Source organism: Sciurus carolinensis, chromosome 10, assembly GCF_902686445.1.
Source record: "Sciurus carolinensis chromosome 10, mSciCar1.2, whole genome shotgun sequence".
NCBI classification, from domain to species: Eukaryota; Metazoa; Chordata; class Mammalia; order Rodentia; family Sciuridae; genus Sciurus; species Sciurus carolinensis.
The window spans coordinates 78,546,762-78,568,670 of record NC_062222.1 but is presented as its reverse complement, the minus strand read 5'-3'; the positions used below and the strand labels follow the sequence as shown (position 1 = coordinate 78,568,670).

Here is a 21,909-nt window from a genome sequence, read left to right as displayed (position 1 = left end):
GCATGATGAAATCAGTAGAATGTGCTCAAATGTCAAGAAACAAGCCATTTTTTCCCCCCCAGATCATTCCAAAAGCAGTACTTCCTTAAAAGGACAGAACTTTAGAAGAAGTGTTGGATAGACTCCTGGATTGTTTGGTACTCTAATTTAATGAAGAAATCATAAGACCATATTAAAAATAGAAATTTCTTGATGATTTGATACAAAATGCTGATACTGACAAAGATGACACAAAACTCAAAATATGCTTCTGCAATAAAGAAACAGGTGACAAGGTTAAATAATGAGTGTGACCAACTTTTACTGATGCTCTGAATTTTTGTAGCTCATATACAGAAAAACTTATACAGGTTTTCCCAAATCGGACATTAACTCTAAAATGTAATAGGATGTCAATAATGAATTATAAAATGGAAACATATATTTTAAAATGCTGCAATTAAAAATAAAAAACCCTAAACCTGATCAGCCATGTTGAAAGGAATGATTAAATTTTAAAAAATGTTCTCTACAGAGAATTTTTTTGTAATATTATTATCAAATGAAGAGGTGATTAGAGGGTATGCAGAAAAAGATATTAGCAAAAAGTTTTACAGTCTCATGTCAGGAGATTTTATTTTATTTTTGATAACTATTTTATTCACTTATTTTCATGTGGTACTGAGGATCAAACCCAGTGCCTCACGCATGCTAGGCAAGTGCACTACCGCTGAGCTACAACCCCAATCCAGGAAATTAATTAATAAAAAATATGACATTTCCCAGTTTTTTGATGTTTATGAATGTGAAAGATTTTATTTTCCAGAGGGGTACACCACAATCTCTCCCATCCTTTGTGCTCTTGTTATGAGATGATTGACACTTCCCATTGAACCTGAACAGACTCATAGTGGATGATGAGATACTGTAGTAGGCAGAATAAAAACATCTCCCAGCTGCTCACATTCTAATGTTCACAACTTGTAAGCCTGTTATTTTATGTGGCAAGGGAGACTTAAGACTATAAATTGACTGATTTCAAGATAGATTTTTCTGTGTTACCTGGGTGGACTCAGTGTAACCGCAGGTCCTTATAAGTCAAAGGAAGCGGCTACGATGCTGGCTTGGAAGACAGAGGAAGGGGCCACGAGCCAAGGAGTACAAATGACCTCCAGAAACTGGAAAAGGCAAGGAAATGCATTCTTCTTAGAGTCTACAGAAGGAATGCAGCCCTGCCATTATCTTGATTTTAACCCAGTAAGACCAGTTTTGAACATCTGGCCTCCATAACTATTAGAGAGTAAATGTATGTTGCTTTAAGCCACTTAGTTTGTGGGAACTTGTTATAGAAGAATGTGAAACTAAAACAGACACCATGTGATTGCCAAGGTTAGTTTATAAAAGGAGATAATGTCATTCACCTAATTTTTTTCAAGTCGCATCACCATGCCATGAGTTAGGGAAAAGACTACGTGGTGAGGCCATGCACGTGAGTTTTCTCACCACTAACCTCAGCTGAGGCTCCAGTACACAGTCAGCATGGACTCTAGATAACAAGGAAGTGAGTCACAAAAATGACTGCAGACCCAACAAGGGAGAACCTGAGCAAGGACTGTCTAGCTAAGCTCAGCCAACACCCAGAACTATGGGAGATACTGATAAAACTATTGTTGTTTAAAATTCCTACGTTTGGTTGTGATTCATTGCACAGCAATAGAGAGCTACAACAGAGTATATGCCAACTTTTAAAAATGTATAATTTGTCTTGATTTGTCTCATCTTAAATATTCACTTTCATATCTAATTTTGTATTTGTAAATTCTTCTCTTTTTCCTAGAGAGAGCCCCTCCAAATTGTCAAATTTCAACTCCCCTCCCCCTCCCCCAAATCTGGTTTGGTTCCTGCATGTAGCTACAATTTCTTCTTCAAAATGTGGGTAAAAACATCATATATTGAAATAAGCAGACTTGTGAATTTTTGCTATAAAGCAATGTTTCTTTTTAGAAGTTGAAAAGAACCTTCATTTTGAAAACACTTTAAAATGTTAACAAAAGCAAAATTTAAGCTTATACTCCTTATTCATATCACTGTAAATGTCAACTGCCTTTTCATTTGAGATCAAAATAAGAGTTCCTTACTTTCACAGATGTAAAACTTCTTCTGGGAATAAGATGATATATTCAACAGACGTCTCCTAAGCGATTCTTTGCTGAAAGTGACAACTTTACACAGCAGTGTGATATCAAGAAAAGACAGAAAATATCTGACTTATGTTAAGGTTCTTGGAACAAATTATAGAAGAAGAAAGTGCTCTGTAAACAATAATATATAACGTCCCAGAATGTAGTCTGGGCACTTATATTTACTTTGGAAGCTGGCACAGTGGGCCTGCCTGAACCCCAGCTACTTGGGAGGCTGAAGCAGGAGGAGCACTAGAGCCTGGGAATTTGAGACCAACATGAGTAATATAGTAAGAACCTATCTCTTAAAAACAAGAGAGACAAAGAAAAAAATATATATATATATACTTTAGGAGAGATCCTCCATTCTGAGATAACGAGTTCTGATTTCAGCAATCTCTGTACTCTCAATTGCACTCTCTTTTACAAGCCTTTCCACATCCTGTTGACGCTACTTCATTTTTTCAGTAGACTTTCAGTCTAAAAGAAAGAGCTCTGGATAATAAAGCCATGCATGGGCCATAGAGTCAAATGAGCACAGAGTTCTAGGATGTCAGAGAGTTTACACAAGGCTAACTCACTTTAAGCTGGTAGAACTGGGAGGGGCTAAACCAACTGGCTAGAAAAACTGGTCCTCTTGCTGTAGTCATTCAAATGGTTTCTACAGTGTGGATAATTCCCACAGTTCTGAGACTGGGCATTTTAATATCTGGGAACTGTGTTGTGTTATCATCAATCTTTCCATAGATGTATAAACGATTCCCTAGAAAGATATTTTGTGCTTCTATCATTAAAAAAATACCTAAATGGTAAAATGTTGGGTTTGCTGATTTCAGATTTGAGATTTTGTTCATGTTCAGAAAGTCAGAAAGGAGAATATATGAAAAGCCTTGCTGGTTTATTCAGCTGATTACTTGAGGAAAGGGATTGATTGTCTTATTAGATAATAAAATATAAATTGTCTCATTTTTCCAGGTTCAGATTAAAAACATAAGCTCTTGGTTGAAAAATTGGAATCACTTTCAAAGGGTATCCTAGGTTGGGTAATAGCTTCCCCGTTCCTCTCTTTGGCACAGGCATTCCTGTCTCTTTTGTGGGTTCTGCTAGCAGGGTTAATCTAAGCAGGAAGTTTGGGGCTACAAACCAGTTTCTATGAGGGAAAGCAGACAGGGAGCCAGAAACAGTGAGGAAAGTGGAGAGGGGGCGGGTAGCCTCATGGCTGCTTTACAAATTCTCATCCTAAGTTTCTTTCCTTTTAGGGTTGCTTTCCATCAGATTTCTTTGATCCTTTCTTATCTCCTCTTCCAGAAGTTACAGAGTTATGAAAAATCCTAATACTTAGATGGGTACATCAAAAAGCTTTCACACACATTTGTACTTAATTGTTACTTAGGAAGTAGACATAATCACACTCCCCGCCCCCTTCTGTTAGAAGGCTGAGGTTCAGGACAATGCAAATTATTCAAGGTACTATCTCTAGTGAGTAGGAAAGCTGGAACTTAAAGTCATTCTGATCCAAACACTGACACTTTTGCCCTACTGCAGATATACAATGGTACATTATGGGACTTTGTCTCATTATCTATCTTTATTTACTTATTTTGTATCCCTGAGGCCTAGTATCATGACTAGTACTTACTGTGTATTCATTATATTTCTTTTGCATAAAAAGTTGGGATTTGCTGTCACCGACCATCATTTATGAAGAGGAAGATGGTATCTAGAAAGTTGTGGGAATTTTGATCCCTTGCACAGTTCAGAGAAGTCTGAATAGAATCATTTAGGGAAGGGTGCAGGAGTCCCTTGGGCATGCTGTATTTTCTTTTCAAGGCAGATTCTTAAGAGTGAGTAGGTTTGAAGGACACACCTCATAAGTCAAAATTTGCTGAATGCAGGCATTGTTTCTCTGTGGGTGCCCCACTGCTTATTTCCCGTTTCATCCCCACCTTCTAGTTTCAGTCTCAGATGTCATTAGGACAATGGGCTCTGTGTCAGGCCGTCATGGGGTTACTGGGGGCAAAGGATCACCCAACCCTACTGTATCCCTATCACTGTGCTGTCCAACACCAACTATCTTGAAATAAATTCCTTCAAAATTCTTCTTGGGGGCACTCTTAAAAACTGCTCAGAAAAGGATAAAAAACAGCTGACATGTAAAGTTTGATTAGACTAGAGGAATGTCTTTAATAAGTAGTACTGACAGCCGAACACAGTGTGCCAGGGTAGGGAGGACAAAAAGTCTGGAGAAAGGTTGTCCCACCTTTCCTGCTCATTAGAGATAGTACCTTGAATACTTTTTAAAAAAAGTAATAAATTTTAAAGTATATATAAACAAATAAAAATCAGCAGAGCAAACCTACACCATTCTCCTCTCCCTCCAGAATATCACCATTGTTAAACAACAAGAGGTGTTTTGAAGAAAAAAAAAAAAAAAAAACGATGCAACTTTAGGTCCAATATTTTTTAACCATGCTTTCCTTTACTTTTAAAGAGAAAAGTGGACTAAAGTGGATAAAGGACTCCCTGTTGAACAACTTGATCAGTCTTTCTCTTGTACTGAGCTAACCATACAAAGAGCAGGAAATTCAAAACCATTTACAAACGTCTTCTCTTATTCTTAGAAAACTGTTCACATCATTCAAGAGGCTGCCTGGAAAAAGACACACAAAATACCAGTAATGAAATATAATATACATTTTGTATAATTTAATACCATTAAATGGTCTAAACAAAGACCATTTTCTAAATCTCTTCCTTCTAGTTTATTATTTTTAAAATCTCTTATCACATAATTTTACATTTCCTATTTTACATCACTTAGTTTATATCTTGTGTTCCTTTTCTACATTTGCTCTCTTACTTAAAAAAAAGTCCTCAGTGACCTTCATGTTTTGGTAACAAACTCTCTCTTATCTCTCATGATACATGTTTTCTTCCAGCTGCTTCTATCTCTGCACTGTTCCCTGAGCCTCTGTGTTCTCTGTACAGGAGCTGTAATCTATAGTCTAATCTTGGTTTGCTTCTACAAATTAGTTCTGTCTCTGTTTATGCTTATTAGCAAGGATTTCTGGCCAAATGACTATGTCAAATAAGAACTTAAATAAGGTTTAAAGGATCAGCAAGCATTGAATAAAATTATGTAATAGTGTGCTAGTTTTACATCATTTTCTAAAATTCCAACAAGGCCACACCTCTCATAAATAAAAGGATTAGTTCTCTGGGCTCCCTTAGCCCAGTGTTTCAGACAGATGTCTGTGTCTAGTTCCAGTTAATATACAAAGGGACTTATTTCTAAAATTCCTTAGCTACGTTGGAAAGAAGAGAGCTGATGTTAAAGCTATATTATCTGCCTTCCCATTTTTCAGAAGTAACAAAATAATTCACAGAAAACATACAGAGAAGCAAAGGGAGAAACTGTTTCTCAGGGGCTGATTATTTAGATTAGAACTCATGAATGTGCTATTTGCGGGTTTTCAGATTTGGCAGGAGAGGATTGAGGAGGCAGAAAGAAACTATAAATGTTCCAGGGTAGTCTCCTACATCTTCTGAACATATTTCGTGTGAAAGTTTCTCCGGCCTAAGGTACCTAGTTGGTTTGCTTTATGCCCCGCCTCGGGAGAGGTGTCCCCCTTAATTACTATACTAATTATAATCGACAATAAATGGTAGTTTATGGACTACTGAGGACCAAGCGGCTCTGGGAGCCTTCATTAAAACAGCAGCACAACCACAACTTCTGGAGGAACGCTATTATAGTGATTAGATGTTTATGTGCCTTCATCATGTGCAGTTTTTATTGAAAAAACCTTCCTTTGAACTTTTTTTTTTAAGTACAGAAAAACTTAAAGGTACACCAAGGTAGAAACAATAAGATAATGAAATCTCATGTATCCATGGCTCCCCATTTTTTTTGTCCATTTTGTTTCCTCTATCTCAGGGTCCCCCACCCCACCTCCTGGGTCAGAAAAAAATTAAAGACCAATTCGCATTTTATTTGCAAATATTTCAGTAAGGATCCTGAAAATGTTACAGTAACTTGATTGGTGGTTGCAAAATAGAACTGGACAAATTAAGAAACGTAAAAAAAAACCTTCCCCTGGCAGAAGTGGTTGTCACAAAGGCTATCTAGCATGGTTTATCTCCTTGGACAGGTGGAGGCGGCCTGGAGAAAAGACATAGACCCTGAGGCAGATAACTGAATGCCATCAGACACCTAACCCAAGCATGCGCATCCACGACTCAGAGTTGCTAAGGCTTGGAGGAAGATAGAGGAGCAGGATACGGCGAGAGCCAATCAGAGGGCGCAAAGACTAATCAGTTAGCCAATCCAGATTCGAAGGTGAATCAGGTCCTCCGCATTCTGCTCACCCCACCCGTATCCAATCAGAGAGCCGGCTACTTTGGGCGGACTTTTCAAAACAGGGAAAACAAAACAAATCGGGGACCTTTAAAAGGTGCAATGCGACCACAAGCGATCTCCTTCCGCCTCTCAACCCGCTCACTGCCCTTTCCTCCCGCTCTGGATCAATCATGGAATAAGCCCGATGTCTGGACTCCACCCTTGGCCTTTGTAACTGGGTGGGCGCTGGCTCGGTAAAGCGTAGGAGAGCTGTGGAGGCCCAGAGAGAGGCTGGACACTGTGGCTTAGAGGCGGGACTCTTTTTCTAAGTCTATGGAGGAAGTGAAGGATTCCTCCGCGGAGAGTCACGTGCCCCGCCCCCTTGGGGGCGTCGAAAACTCAAAACAAAAACAAGGGCTTTGCTGGGGCCTCGCTGAGGCTACGGTGCCGGTGGAGGCACTGTTTGTGTGGGGCCGGGGTTGCGCCCCGAGGAGGGTGGGCGCGCCCGGGGAAAGGATGAAGCCGGGGCTGTAAGGCCGAGGCGGCGGTGGCAGGAAGGAGGCTTGGATGTCGGCCCCGGGGCACCGCTGAGGCAGCGGGTCCCAGACCTCGGAGACTGGTCCTGCGCCCCCACCGCACCCCGTACTCTCCGGAGTGCAACGCCGGGGGGCCGGTGGAGGCGCACCTCCGGCACGGTGAGTGGGCCTCCCGGGATTGCTCTGGGTTTCTTTGTTCCTCGTCGAGATAGCAGTGGGAATGGGGGAGGGTGATTAGAGAATTCCGGTTGCTGCCCACCCCTCACCCCCGGGAACAACCTGGGTCCTGCCCTTCGCTCCAACCCATGGGGAGTTGCGGCAGGGTATGTTGGTGGGGTGGGTGAAGGGGGTAGCAAGGCTAAATGCAATTCTCTGCTTTGGGGTCCCCACCTCTTTTTGTCACGGGGGCTTGCTTGGGTGGTGCTTCTAGGATTGACAGCCCCAGAGCTCCGCACAGTTGCGGAACCCAAGCATGAGTGGGTTTACCAGTGATGTTCCAGTATGGGGCAGACTGAACCTCTGTATCCCGACCCCAGTCCGGTGGGCCACGCCCCCTCGAATTGGGGTGTCTGGCATTGGGAGCATTTAAGTAATTGGCCTTGCGGAAGTGGATGGGGAAAGCTTGGGGGCTGGGCTCTAGCAAGGGGGTCTCTGCTGCTGGGATCCTCGGGTGGGGCGGAGCTCCAGAGTCTCCTCCCTCCGGTTCTTTGTTCAGTCGCGAGACTTTTTCCTCCCCTCCCTCCTATTGTGCAATACCCCACCTCCTGAACCCACTGCAGTAGCTTCCCCCGCTCTTGGCCGGCCCGGTGCCCCCCGCCCCCAACAGAAGTCCTCTCCGGGCTGCCTCAGGTGGAGTAGATAGGCAGACAGTAGGGACACCGCCGCCCGCAGACAGTTTCCTGTTTATGAAACGCCTCAGCTAGGGCTGGTCGGTTTGGTCCAGCGCTGGCCAGCGGACGTGCCCACGAACCCTCCCCCTGCCACACCTCCTTGGCCGTAGGGGAGGATTCCAGTGGAGTTCTGGCAGACGGGACTGGTCCCCTCACCGGTTCCTTGCCGGGGAGTGCTGGGGCGCCCCTCGCTGGAGGTATTGTCATCAGTTTTTCTGCCTTACTTCACTGTCCCCGCACCCCCAAGTTACACTTTTAACCTTATGTGGTGTCTTTGCTACAGATGAAGGATTTGGGGCCAGAGTGCTTGGCAGATCGTGAAGGAGTTCAGCTCCTTGGATTGTTGAGTTTCTATCTGGAACAAGAACAGAGATTCCAACCTCGAGAGAAAGGGCTGAGCTTGATCGAGGCTACCCCAGAGGTAAGTTCGCAGAAATGAGGACCTGCTGTAGCAGATGATAAAGATTAGAGAAGGTGAACCCCCACATAACACTTCCTGTTGAATGAAGACTAAGGCCGGCAAAAGACCAAAATTGGTCATTCTGAGGACTACTAAGAAAAACCTTAGTACCGTACAGGATCAGGTTTTTTTGTTTCTTAGCAAGAAGGGAAGTAATACCAAGTATAGAGAAGTGTTGTTCAAATGTTGATATCCCCAGCCTGCAATTTCTGAGTGGGAGACTCCTAGAAATTTGAGCAGTTCATTTCCTGCCCTCTGCCAATGAAATATTTATGGTAGAATCTTAACTGATTTTTGAAAAATAAAAATAAGCAAGGAAACATCTGCCTCTTTTCCAAGGAAATTGAATTAGATTGTGTTTGCCGTTGCCTTCTGGAGTGTAGGAACAGTTCAGGTTATGTTGAATTGCTGAAGCTCTTCTCTGATGTATATTTTTAAAGGTAGTGTTTTATGTCTTACTTTTGATGAAGCTTTATTAACCACTCTCTCTGTGTTATTGAAAATTAAAAGGAAAAACGTACCTTATTCTTTGAATCTGTGCATTATTCATGTAATTTTAAGAATATAATTAAGTTTGGCTCTTGTTTTTTTTTTTTGTAGAATGATAATACTTTGTGTTCAAGATTGAGAAATGCCAAAGTAGAAGATTTAAGGAGTTTAACTAACTTTTTTGGATCTTGCACTGAAACATTTGTTCTAGCTGTCAATATTTTGGACAGATTTTTGGCTCTTATGAAGGTATTTAATCAATTTCTGTGATTACATGTTATCAATATGTTTTCCTTTTTCTGTGTCCAGTATCTAGCACAACCTAGCACACAAGGGTTCAATAAATGTTTATCAAGTGAATGTAACAATCTATTATACATATGTATTTATAATAAGAATTGTGATTGTTAGTGCCAGATCAAGAGACTTTAAGTGTATTATATCTTATGTTAGGTTTTGCTGTACCTCTTAAATACTTTCTCTTGGAAAAATGTGACTAAAAGACTACTGTTTTTTCAGTACTCAATATGAATACATATACAGTTCTCAGAAGCTTTTCATATTTTCATTTTCATCACATTTCTATTAGAGCCTAGATGTTTTTAATACTGAAACACAACAAATGAAGTATAACAATATATCAAAAATAATCCACACCCTTCCCTGTCTTTCCAAAGCAAGCTATGGTCTTATTAACAATTACTAGCAACTGTTAGAAAAATGTGTTTTAATTCTCCTACCAGTAGGATTGCTCTCAGCTGCTAGGTCACTTTTCAGGGCACAGGAAAGAAAAGGACAGCCATCTGTCCACGGCATCTTTTATACATATCCCACATGCTGCACAAACTGATGTAATATTTCTCTTGGGCGAAATTATGTAGTAGTATAGAATAGTTCCTAAAGATTTTTGCATAAAAACTTGTAGAAAGTATTGTTTTTATATCCAAAGTAGTAATTTTTTTTAATGTTGAAAAGCTTAATTTTTTGAGTGAAATTATATTTCAGATTTACAAAATTCGAAACAGTACAGAGTGTTACTCAGTGCTACAAATCTAACTTTTCAACCTGAATTAAATTTTTTCCCTTGCATTTAAATAATTTAAATGCTTTAAAAGCCTTTTTTTAAAAACTGGATTTTGTTTTTACTGGTACTAAGGATGGAACCCAGGGCACCCTGCCACTGAGCTACATCCCCAGCCCTTTGTTATTTTATTTTGAGACGGGGTCTCACTAAGTTGCTGAGGCTGGCATTGAACTTGCCATCCTCCTGCCTTAGCCTCCTAAGTTGCTGGAATTTCAGGCATGTGCCACCATTCAGGCCTCAAAAAGGAATGTTAAGGTCTAAAATATAAAAATGAGTATAATTGTGGGTAAGGACAAGTATATTTAAGAGAAGCAGCTTGATTGTGTTCTATTTTTTAAGTGTCGCTTTACTTATAGTTGTTCCTTTGTTCTTTGTTTTCCAGGTGAAACCTAAACATTTATCTTGCATCGGAGTCTGTTGTTTTTTGCTGGCTGCTAGAATAGTTGAAGAAGAATGCAATATTCCATCCATTCATGATGTAATCCGGATTAGTCAGTGTAAATGTACTGCTTCTGACATAAAACGGATGGAAAAAATAATTTCAGAAAAATTGCACTATGAATTGGAAGCTACTACTGCCTTAAACTTTTTGCACTTATATCATACTATTGTACTTTGTCATACATCAGAAAGGTCAGTGGGATTAAAAAAGTTTTGTACTTTGAGCATTGCCGTAACAATAAAGAATTAGAATGCCATTTTTCAACTTGTACTCTTTTTGGCTTTTGGTCCTGGGGATGTGGCTCAGTAGTTAAGTGCCACTGAGTTTGGGGGTCTTTTTAAGTTGCTTAGGGCCTTACTAAGTTGCTGAGGCTGACCTTGAATTTGGGATGCTCCGGCTTCAACCTCCCAAGTCTCTGGGATTATAGGCCACCACCATACCCAGATGTGCACTTTTAATAGCAAGTCCTTAAAATCATTTAAAACTTTTACCTTTGCATTTTATAGGAAAGAAATACTGAGCCTTGACAAACTAGAAGCTCAGCTGAAAGCTTGCCACTGCCGACTTGTCTTTTCCAAAGCAAAAGTAAGTATTTCTTATACGTCTTATAGTTTCAATTTTGAATTTTTAAAAATACATTTATTTTTTTTCTTTTCTCTCTTTTTTTCTTTTGGTAGCCATCTATATTAGCTTTGTGCCTTCTCAATTTGGAAGTAGAAACTTTGAAATCTGTTGAATTACTGGAAATTCTCCTGCTTGTTAAAAAACATTCCAAGGTAAATACCTTCAGTCCAAGTTTTTTTCCTGCTATCTGCCCCCCCAACGGCTCTCGGCGCCCCCCCCCCCCCCCCCCCCCCCCCGTACCTTAAACATTAAGGAATATATTATGGGGTTTCTTACTTTTTTTTTTTTTGCAGTGCTGGGGATTACAAGGCAAGCACTCTACCAACTGAGCTATATCCCCAGCCCCACATTTTTTTTTCTTGTATCTCAAGTGTAAATACAGTTTTGAGTATTAAGCTAGATGGGAATTAGATCAGTTAGTCCAGCACTCTCTGCATGCAGGTGTCCCTTTCTGTAGTATTCATGCCAGAGGGTAATATAACTATGTATTGCCACATGTACATTGTTTTAAAATGCAAACAAAGAAGTAGACTTAATATGTGCATTAATGGAATAGGATGGCATCCCTTCACATCTGTAGGGCTGAATCATTTCATTTGTAGCATTACCAAAATAATAGCATTATTTCTCTTTTTAAGCCTTTTAGGCAGACCATTCCAGTGTTCTTTGCAGTCACAAGGTGTAAGGCAAAAATAAGCACATTGTGTTCATAAACTGAGAATCTAGTTGAGAAAATATATCATGAGGTGGTATTTTCTGTTATTTATTACTATGCTTCAGTGCAGAGAATAATGAATTAGGAGTATTTGGGGGCTGTTAGCCAAGATATGTGACAGACCAAGAAAGGAGCCTGGTTGGTGCTAAACAGTTCTTGAAGCATGAAGGTTTGCACAGTAAAGCTTATATTTAAGAAATTAGTAGACTTAGAAGATAGGTTGGGAAGTCATTTTAAGGTAGGCTTGCAGGTAGACTGTCTGGTGATAGCACATGCAGGAATAAGAAAATCAAACACAAGCAGTAGTTTTCAGAACCAAGCATGGAAATGAGGCAAAGAATTGTGAATGACCAAGATTTGGACTTAGTGATGAAGAGAAAAATGGCTTGGAGGAAGTTGATTTGTGATGAATGAAGTATGATTTTAGATGCTTGTATACCCAGGCATGCATGTGTTTTGGCAGCCTGGAATAAAAACTCTTAAGATAAATTGTGGATAGAGATTGAGTTTGGGAATTTTCCATGAAGAAGTGATACTTGAAACTTAAAGAAACTTAGGGAGTCCTTGGGGTCAGTTGAAGCTCTGGGGTTTTCAACATTGGCCTTTTCCTCCCTTAGGACCCAAGATAGGGAGAGGTGTATCCAGATAAGTAAGAGTATGGTCAAGTTGGAAAGAAGTTTTTAAGACAGAGGTGGCCAAGAGTACTGAATTTTGATGAGAGCTCTTGTATAATGAAAATTGAAGGAAGTCATTGGATGCCTCAGAGGTGATGTTAATAGAGTAGTGAGAAAGGATTGGTTGAAGCTAGATTATAGGAGACTAAATATGTGACTGGATCTAGTGGAAATGGAGGCCAAGATGATACAAAAATCTTCTGCAGATATTGTGGCTCAGCTGTAGAGCACTTGCCTGGCATGTGTGAGGCCCTGGGTTCAATTCTCAGTACCGTGTATAAATAAATAAATAAAATGAAGGTAAAAAAATCTTCGGCTTATAGTGGAAGTGCATTCAGTGTGAAACATTTTTTTGGGTAACTCTGAGGTTTCTTAATCAAAATTTTATAGTTTTCATCTGAACTTATTGATTGTAATATATGGAAGCATCATCAGTGAAAATTAATTCCATGAAATAAACTGGGCACTCCCCAGTGGTGGAGGAACTATGTTTTTTTTTTTTTTTTTTTTTTTTTTTTTTTTTTTTTTTTTTTTTTTTTTTGGAAAACCTCTTCTTTCATATTGATAACTTCTCCTTTGGTTTGTATCTGATATCACAATGTAAATGTATATTAGTAATCTATACGGTGTCTTGTTATAGAAATAATTTTGATTTCTATAACAAATTGTTTCTGTAAGAAAAGGAATATTAAATTCCTTTGCATTGGAACTCGTGATGAATATACTTGGGAAAAAGAAGAGTATAATGTATTTGATAAGTGATTTATCATCAGACCTAGTATTAATTATATGTGTTATTGTAGGCAAACCTTTCTTTGTATTTAATGCTATGTAAATTATACTTACAGTGCTTTTCTTCTAAAACTGGTTCCCAAATATGGGTTGCACTTAATCATCTGGAGAACTTAAAAATATCTTGACACCCAGGTTATGCTCTGTATCAACCAAATTATAACATTTGCGGATGGAACCAGCCATTAGTATTTTGTTTACAGATCACCTGGTGATTCCATGTACAGTGTTTGGGAACCAGTGCTATATTCCTTTTCATTAAAATACTTCCCCCCCCCCAGATTAACGACACCGAATTCTTCTACTGGAGGGAGTTAGTATCTAAATGTTTAGCTGAGTATTCTTCTCCTGAATGTTGCAAACCAGATCTGAAGAAGTTGGTTTGGATTGTTTCAAGGCGCACAGCTCAGAACCTCCACAATAGCTACTATAGTGTTCCTGAGTTGCCAACAATCCCAGAGGGGGGTTGTTTTGATGAAAGTGAAAGGTAAGCTGGTATTTTATCTATAGACTTCCACAGACTATGACTGATTTTTATACTTAAAAAAGAGCTGTAGATTACTACAAAATAAGGCATTAGAGAAAGCTCCTACTCTAAAGGCATTATTTCTTTGGAGGAGAAAATGAACTAGCAGTTTCATTAAAATGGTAATATTTTATACGCCCCCTTTAAAATAAAAAATTTTTGTCTGTCTCCTGCTCTTTGAAATACAGATCAGTTAAACAATCAAAGAAACAGTATTCTAGGCCTTTTTAATGTTAGCATGAATTTCTAATACGGTGCTATGAGGAAGAGACTGCAGGGAAGGTGACTGGAAAATAAAGGGAACTGTCATCACTACTGCGGCCAAGTTCTATGGATGTTCTTACAGTTTTGTCAAATGTCATTTTCTTGTTTAGAATTTGTTTTTGTAAAGTGAATACTTTAATTTGTTTGTTTTATGCTATGGAGATAAAAGACTAGAATTTTCATTTTTATAGTTGGTTTCTTGCTTTGATATTTGAAAGGAATAGTGATGCAATTATTGATACAAAAAGGACATTTAAGTAGACTACAGGACAGGAGATATGTTGTGTTTAGTTTGCATTTCTTGGATTTAAAATACTTAGAATTCTTTAATTGCTGCAAGAGTTGTTACTTGGTATAAGAATAATAGATTGGCAAGTAGAAATTTGTGTAAGCTTCTTCAAGAAAAATTTTCTAATGAGATTACAATAGATTTCACCTTAGGAAGTCCTTAAAAGTTAAATTCAGCTCTGTATTATAAAGAATAACTTGTATACAAAAATCCTAAGACTAGAGATATTCATGTAGATTATAGCAGGTTCCGTTTTCTTTTTTCTGTAAAGTATCTGTGTATTTTAAGTAATGATCCTCTCTGCTTGTCTCCTTTTCTCTTTAGTGAGGACTCTTGTGAAGATATGAGTTGTGGAGAAGAGAGTCTCAGCAGTTCTCCACCCAGTGACCAAGAGTGCACCTTCTTTTTCGATTTCAAAGTGGCACAGACACTGTGTTTTCCATCTTAACTCTAATTATTCTGTGTCAAAATTTAAAGTATGTCTACCGGTTTTAAAGCAATAAATGGGGGAGTAGGTAGTTTTCTGGTCCAGCCCCCATCTAGGCAGGAATTACATGGACTGGAATACCTACCTTCTATTTATTATTCAGATCAGATCTGGCCTATTTTCATATTTAATCCTAAGCCATCAAATGGGTTAGTGCCTCTTAAATAATTAACAATACTTTAGACATTGGCACTTTATTTTTGTTGTTGATCTTTAGCTACTTGGGGCAGGAGGGAAGGTGCTGATACCTTTGTTACTTTTCAAGAAGATTTTTAAAGTTGAATAGTATAGCTTATCTTAAGCTTTTTAATAAAGCCTTCAGGTGTCTTTATTTAACAGATTGGGAGTGTGCAAGTGCTTCCTTAGCAGGGACAATGGTTAATCCTTTAATGGTTTCTTAGATTTTCTTCTCTCCCCATTTTCAAAACAGACTATACAGTACTCTTAAATGTCAGACACATAATTCTGTTGTTTTTTAAATGATCAGTGTACTATTTGATGCAGATCCTATAAACTTAGGAATTTTCTGTGAATTTTAGTATATGATGTCTTTAATTGAGGTTTCTGCTAAAGCAGAAATAATCGTTAGGCTAGAGTTGTTAGATAGTTGCATTCTTAATGCCTAAGTATTGTCAGACTATAGTATTATTTTAATGTTATTAAAAAAATCCATAATCTGCTAGTTTTGCATGTACCTGTATGAAAGCAATACAGGAAGTTAAACAGAACTAGGTAACTATGGAATTATAAATGTTGATTTAGTAGCACATTTTATTTTCTTAAAGTCTGCATGATCACATTTTATTTCCTTTGTAATTCACATTTCAAAAATAATGTGTTAGTATATGGGTGCCAAGATTTTAATATGAAGTAAAAAGAACTCCAGTGTTTGTAGTATTATAGTTTTAAGCAAATCTTTGGTGATCTAGCCATAAGGATGGGGATATATAAACTCTGTACCCGTAAGATTTTGTACAGAGAATTTTTAACTTTATAAACTGTATATGAAAATGTAAATCTTTCATATTGTATATAAAATACTGTATTTTTTTACCTTGTGTGTGTGATAGTCTAGTCATTGCATGTAAATATAATTTATTGTGTATTCAGTGTTATAATCAGACATTGATGACTTACTTTTTTACTGGTAAGTCAACATCCACTGGATGTTTTCTGAAGTGAATCTTTTTGAAGTGATAATAGATTACAATTCAAAATAAAAATATTAATGAATTCTCCTCGTTTGCATTCACATCTTAATTTTTAATCTTTTGGTAAAAATGCTTGCCAAGTTTCAATAAGAAAACTCAAAATGCCCTCACCATCAACCTTCTAACTGGCTACCAGAAGTCCTTTGGGTAATAGTTCTTTCAACAGTTTTGCTCTGCCTTGAAAGTACCAAAAGTGAATCTGTCACTTGAGGATTGACTTTTCTCTGGGGTGGATTCATATTAAGTAAGCTCTCAGAGACTGGGAATTAACCTGAATGCCTATTAAATTATGGTGAAAGGCAATAAGTATCAAGTAGACCAGAATGCCCAGGTTGGCAGATCAGTACAATCTATGACAAATCAAATTCTAATCAGAATGTTACTTGGTGAATAAACATGGATGGATCCCTGCTGGCTTCTGGCTATTTGGATCTTTAGTCTCAGGTTGTTTTGCAAGTGGTGGTCTTCTCGTTTGATTTTATAGACTTTGTTCTCTGTGTTGGTTGAAAAATAAGGTACACTGAATATGGTTTTCATGTAATATCTTTTCTTCCTTGGAGATAAGGGTATATTTTCCTACCCTTCAGGTGGAGAATCTGCTTGAGGATGATTCTCTTCAGTAATTTTGGCAAATAATGAACAAAATATTCTGCTTTCAGATTTTGGTTTGTTGAGATATAGAAGTTATTTGTGACTTTCCAACTCTTGTGACCCTCTTCAGTTCCTCCAGGGTTGTATTGCTTCTTGCTAGATGCTTCTGAGTGAGTTGTTCATGATTTCATTTGTACCCTTTTCTGAGTTTAAGTATATTTAGTCTAAATTAATTGAGCTCCCAAATCTTTTTTTTTTTTTTTTTTTTTTTAAACAACTGGTCATTCTACTTGGAAGTTTCTGATCACTCCTAAACCTGCTCTTCCTGTATGTCTGTCTCAGCAAATAATTCTATCCATGCAAGTCAGAGATATGCTCATCTCTACCTGTTTACTAAAGAGTCACCAGCCTCTATCATTTATGTGATATTCTTAATGCCATTTCTCTTTACTTGGTCTCTTTTTCTGTCCCTGGTTCAGACCTGTACTCTTAACAAGAGTTATTGCAATGTATTAGGCTTTTTGTTGATCTCTTCCTTGCTACCTGTACCTGCTTTTAAAATATGTAAAATAGACTTGAAAATTGTTTAATAGGTCCCAATCATAAAATCTATATAAGTCTCTTCCTAATGTGCACCTGTTTCTGATTTGTTTTTCCATACATAATTTTGTGTTAAGAAGGAAAACTAACAGCTATGTGGAAGATGGACTAGAGCAGGTGTGTGTGCTTTGCCATTCTGTTGTGCATGGTGAAGTATTATGTCAGGGCCCTGGGTCTCTACCCATCTGACCCTGCTTCTACCCTTCCCTGTAAGAAGTTGAGATTAGATAAATAATGTGCTTTAATTACCTATCACACTCCGTTGATACTCAGGTTAATTACAAAGGCATTGGTTGTGCACTTCTCATAGCAATTTTAACCATTTTCTTGATCTAGGATTTGCCATTGTCTTCAATTCTTTAAGCATTTTAATGCTATGTTCCAATATGGTATTTCTCTGCTTACCTTGCATCTCTCCCACCACACATGCAAATTATTACTTTATTTAGGCAATTCACTTAGATTTTTATTTGTATTAAGACAATGTACTTTGCATTTGTTATTTTTGAACTCAGTTTTCCTAATTAATACCAGAAATGATAAAAAATCTATTCATTTGTGTTTAGCCAGATTGTATCACAGGTAGTTACCCAAGATGGCAGCCAGCGAGTCTTCAATACAAGCTGCTCTTTCTATCAAATTAGTAGAGTCTGTTTCCCTTGAAGTTTGGCCTTTTGATTGGCTTTGCCTACTAAAGTGCAGTGGAAAACATTCAGCGTATGTGTATACCTAGGCCGTAAGAGGACTGGCAGCTACCCTTTTATCCTTCTTGGAAGCAAGCTACCATGTTGCAAAAGAGCTCTGGCTGAGTTAATGAAAGATGGGAAGACATGTGGAGAGAGGCTCTTGAGGATAAGAGACCATCTTGGGTGGTCTGAGCTCCCAGGTGAATACCACTGTATCCTCCCTGTGGTGTACATGGTAGAGGAACCACCCAGCTGATCCCAGTCAGCCTACAGACAAGTCATTGTCACAAGGTTTTGGGGTGATTTGTTGTTACACAGCAGTAGTTTGTTATTTATGGTCAAATGGTGATTATTTCTGGTGAGATTATACAGGTATTTTTAAAATTATGCTTATCTGTAGTTTCCTTTTTCTTACAATGGATTTGAATTAGTGGTGTATTAAAAGAATAAAGAATAAACTTTAAAAAAACAAACACATGATATCTTTCCTTTTGTGAAAATCCTGAATGGTGTCTTGCTATTCCTTAGCATCAAGTTCAAACTCCTTACTATGAGAAGACCCTCCATACTTGGCTCTGTTCCCTCAGCCTCACTTTATTTTAGCTCCTTCCACTCACAGCCATGATTTCATTCACTTCAGTGAGTTCATGCACACTTCTCTGGCTGGAACACCCTGCCACCCTCATCTAGTGGACTCCTACTGAATTACCTTAGGTAGTCCTTGCTTTCACTCATTCATTCACTTGAGAATTCATTTGCTGGATATCTGAATGTTTCTTATGGGCCAGGCACCACATTAAATGCTTGCTATATGGCACCAAGCACAATGCACAATATTGCTGCCCTCTGGGAATTCAGAGTCTAGTGGTGGGAACAATGATTCACAGTAATTAATATAATTTTTAAAGGGTGTGATATTAAGAGACCTTTCTGTAACTCCTTGACTTTCCCTGTCAGTGTTACATATTTCCATGAAATTCTATATTTTTTTATTATCCTAGCAGTTAACTTTGCTTGTCTGTCTATGAATGTGGGGGCTATTTGTCTCCCTTGTCCTTTGTGAATTCCCAACACCCAGCAGGATTTCTGGCCCACACTCCTGCTGTTTTATTTAGGTAACAAGCAGCTTTACTGTGTCCCAGGCACCTTACATGAATTCTTTAGTAAATAGCATTGTGGTAAGGACAAGTTCTGCTATTAGTCTCATTTTACTTATGAAGAAAATAAGGATCTGAGAGAGAAGTCCCTTCACACAGATCAAGTAAGTGGCAGGGTCATAATTCAATCCAAGTCTGTCTGCCAAACACGATGCTCTTAACCACAATGTTTACCCAAAAGTTAAAGTACTCAAATAGTTAGAGTGAATAATGAAATTTGTATGAGGAAAATCCTATTCAAAAAACCAGTAAAGTAAATCACATTATTCTCCTGTTTTTAAGCATTCTCACCCATATAAAGGAAAAGTGGCTAAGATTTAGAGTGAAAATGTATTTTACTTACTCAGGAGTCAGATTAAAACACTAATGTAAAAATTCAAGGCATGCACATGGGATGGAACCCAAGGTTTTGTGCATGCCTAAACACATGCTCTACCACTGAGCTGCACCCCAGCCCAAAGGCTGAGAATTTTAATTTGCCCTGGAAACGTCTTTGTACTCAGGCCTGTGGGCCTTTCTGAACCCTTGAACATCTAGTTCTTTTTATACTTAGGTTATAGTTTATTATTATTCTGGGTTCCAAGACTCAAAGTCAGTGTTAACGGGGGGGTGGAACTTTGTAATAATAGAGGACTGTTTTGTTAAAAGCTTGCTTGCCCTTTGTTTTACTATTATCCAACATAGCAATCACCTTGCACTTACTCATTTAGGCTCTGGGATATTTCCAATAATTATTTCACATGTCTGTGGTTATCCTCTTGCCTAAATTGTAAGCTTCTGAAAAGAGACCACATATTCTGCTTCCTTTATATCCTTCAAGGTGCCTAGCATAATTCTGGGCAAAAATATGTGTCAATGCTTTCCTATGCATTGATAATAATGCTTGACCATGTCTTTTTCATTCTTTGTTTGGTGAAAGTTAACTTCTATGTGCATAAGGACAAAAGTACCCTCTCCAAAGCCAGGATTTCAAATCATTAACAGGGAATGTGGGAGGCCTTGGCCCACTGCTATAATTAGGTGTACCTTATCAAGAAGAAGGTGTACTGAGGAAGAAAGTCTCTGCACCAGAATGTCAGGGTTTGAGACTGGGTTTGGCCACTATCTCTATGACTAGGCAGAGTGTTAACTAAAGCATCTTGTGTCTCAGTTTCTTCATATGTGTAAAAGGGACTAACAACAGTAGTTACCCAAAGTGTGTTGCCAAACTGCCCCACTTATGCAGAGAGGCATCAGCCCTGGGCCATACCCTCCCAGGAAGGTCAACACATGGAGGATGTGTAAGGCCTGGTCACTTGGATACAACACAGGACAATCCAAATGGATCATTTTGACCTCAGAGCTTCCAGTGACTGAAGCTATTATGGGGTCTGCATTGTAGCTTTAGTCCCTCTGCCTAGCCTTTCGTCCTCCTTCCTTTCATGGCTGTTAAACTCAAAGGCACTCCCTAATAAACACTCTGCATCCTAAATTTTCTCTTGGAGTCCACTTCCTAGACACCACCAGTGACAACACTACCTCCCTGGGTTACTATGTGTATTAAATATGCTGGTTCTGGAACGATGCCCAATAAGACACTCAGTAAATTTGGCTATAACAATTATTACCCCACTTTTGTCCCTACCTTCTTACTTTCCTGCTAAAGATCTCCTGATCTTGAGAACAGCAAGATTGATAAAATTCCTATTTTATTTATTAATTATAACTTATTTATGTAATTATTATTGAGCCATTATGATGTACAGTGTTGTTCCAGGCACTGAGAATTCAAAAAGGAATTCAAACACAGTTCTTTTCCTGGAGAAACCCACAATCTAAAAGGAGAGGCAGGTGTAAAGTAAGAAACAACAGAAACATCTACAAGGTGCTGTGTTAGTGACCAGGCCTTGCTTCTCATCTCTTCCCAACCTTTCAGATGTAAACTTTTAATTCCATATGGTGTGATCTCAGTCATTCCATATGGTCTGTCTTCTTCATGGAACCCCTCACATTCTTGTTTTCCTCCAGTTCATTCTGCTTTCCACTTGCAGAAAGTCTTTCTTTTAGCTAAACACTTGCAGTCTGGTTCAAGTACAGATATGTCCAACAGGGTTTACACTTTCCTGAGATTCAGAAACTATGGTTTGAGGTAGGGTTTGAACACCTTTTAGCTGTGAATGCAGTTTTGGACAAGCCTTATTTATTAGTTCAGGCATTCCGTGAAGCAGACACAGAGTTGAAGTCAGAAGTACAGAAGAACCTCTATGATGCCAAGATGTAACAGAGTTAGATAACTTGGGAGCAGAAATTGTCCATTTAGCTGTACCCATTTTGAGCAGAAATGGCTGGTCTACTGCTCCCAAGCACTAAGTCATTGCCTGAGTATTACCCAGGAAGAGCTTGGCTTTGGCTCAAATACTGAGGTGGAGACTGTCAGTTACTTCCCTCCTTTTAGTAAGGCAAATTCTTTCTGGAAGAGAAATCCATGTGGGGCACCTCCAACATGCCACACTACATAATTTCTCTGAGAACTAGTTTTTTTAATATGAAAGTGATCTTGAGAACAGCAAAAGCTCTCAGCACAAACACTCCATTCAAACTACTACACTGACACACTGGACCAATCTTAACATAGCTTTCAGCAGCCTCAGGTTGCATCCTTGGGACAACCCAGCCCCCTCTGGAATTCCTGTCTAGGAAAACTCAGAGCTGTGAAAAGAATTTTTTGTTTGTTCTAGCGAAAAACTGATGACAGGCCTTACACTCCTCTTTCCCCCGGACACTTACTAAAAATGGCTTAACATCATGAATTATTTTTGTCCCTTTGAAACAACTGAGTGTCTTTCTCTAGAACCTTAAAGTCATTCCTTTGAAATCATTAAGAAGGAAGGTTTCTGTCTTTCTCCCAGTCTCTG

General features: G+C 38.7%; 1 protein-coding gene across 2 annotated transcripts; it reads left to right on the top strand.

Annotated features, from left to right (window-relative positions):
- The first annotated feature begins 6,886 nt into the window (after positions 1-6,886).
- Positions 6,887-18,317, top strand: Ccng2 (cyclin G2). 2 transcript variants are annotated; one of them, XM_047567333.1, is made up of 8 exons: positions 6,887-7,193; positions 8,208-8,345; positions 8,985-9,122; positions 10,340-10,590; positions 10,906-10,984; positions 11,077-11,175; positions 13,486-13,691; positions 14,608-18,317. In XM_047567333.1, the coding sequence occupies exons 2-8, from the start codon at positions 8,208-8,210 to the stop codon at positions 14,729-14,731; spliced, it is 1,035 nt and encodes a 344-aa protein (XP_047423289.1). In that variant the 5' UTR covers positions 6,887-7,193; the 3' UTR covers positions 14,732-18,317. The 2 variants fall into 2 exon arrangements, with proteins under 2 accessions (XP_047423289.1, XP_047423290.1); XM_047567334.1 differs by lacking the exon at positions 6,887-7,193 and adding an exon at positions 7,983-8,121.
- Positions 18,318-21,909: the final 3,592 nt, after the last annotated feature.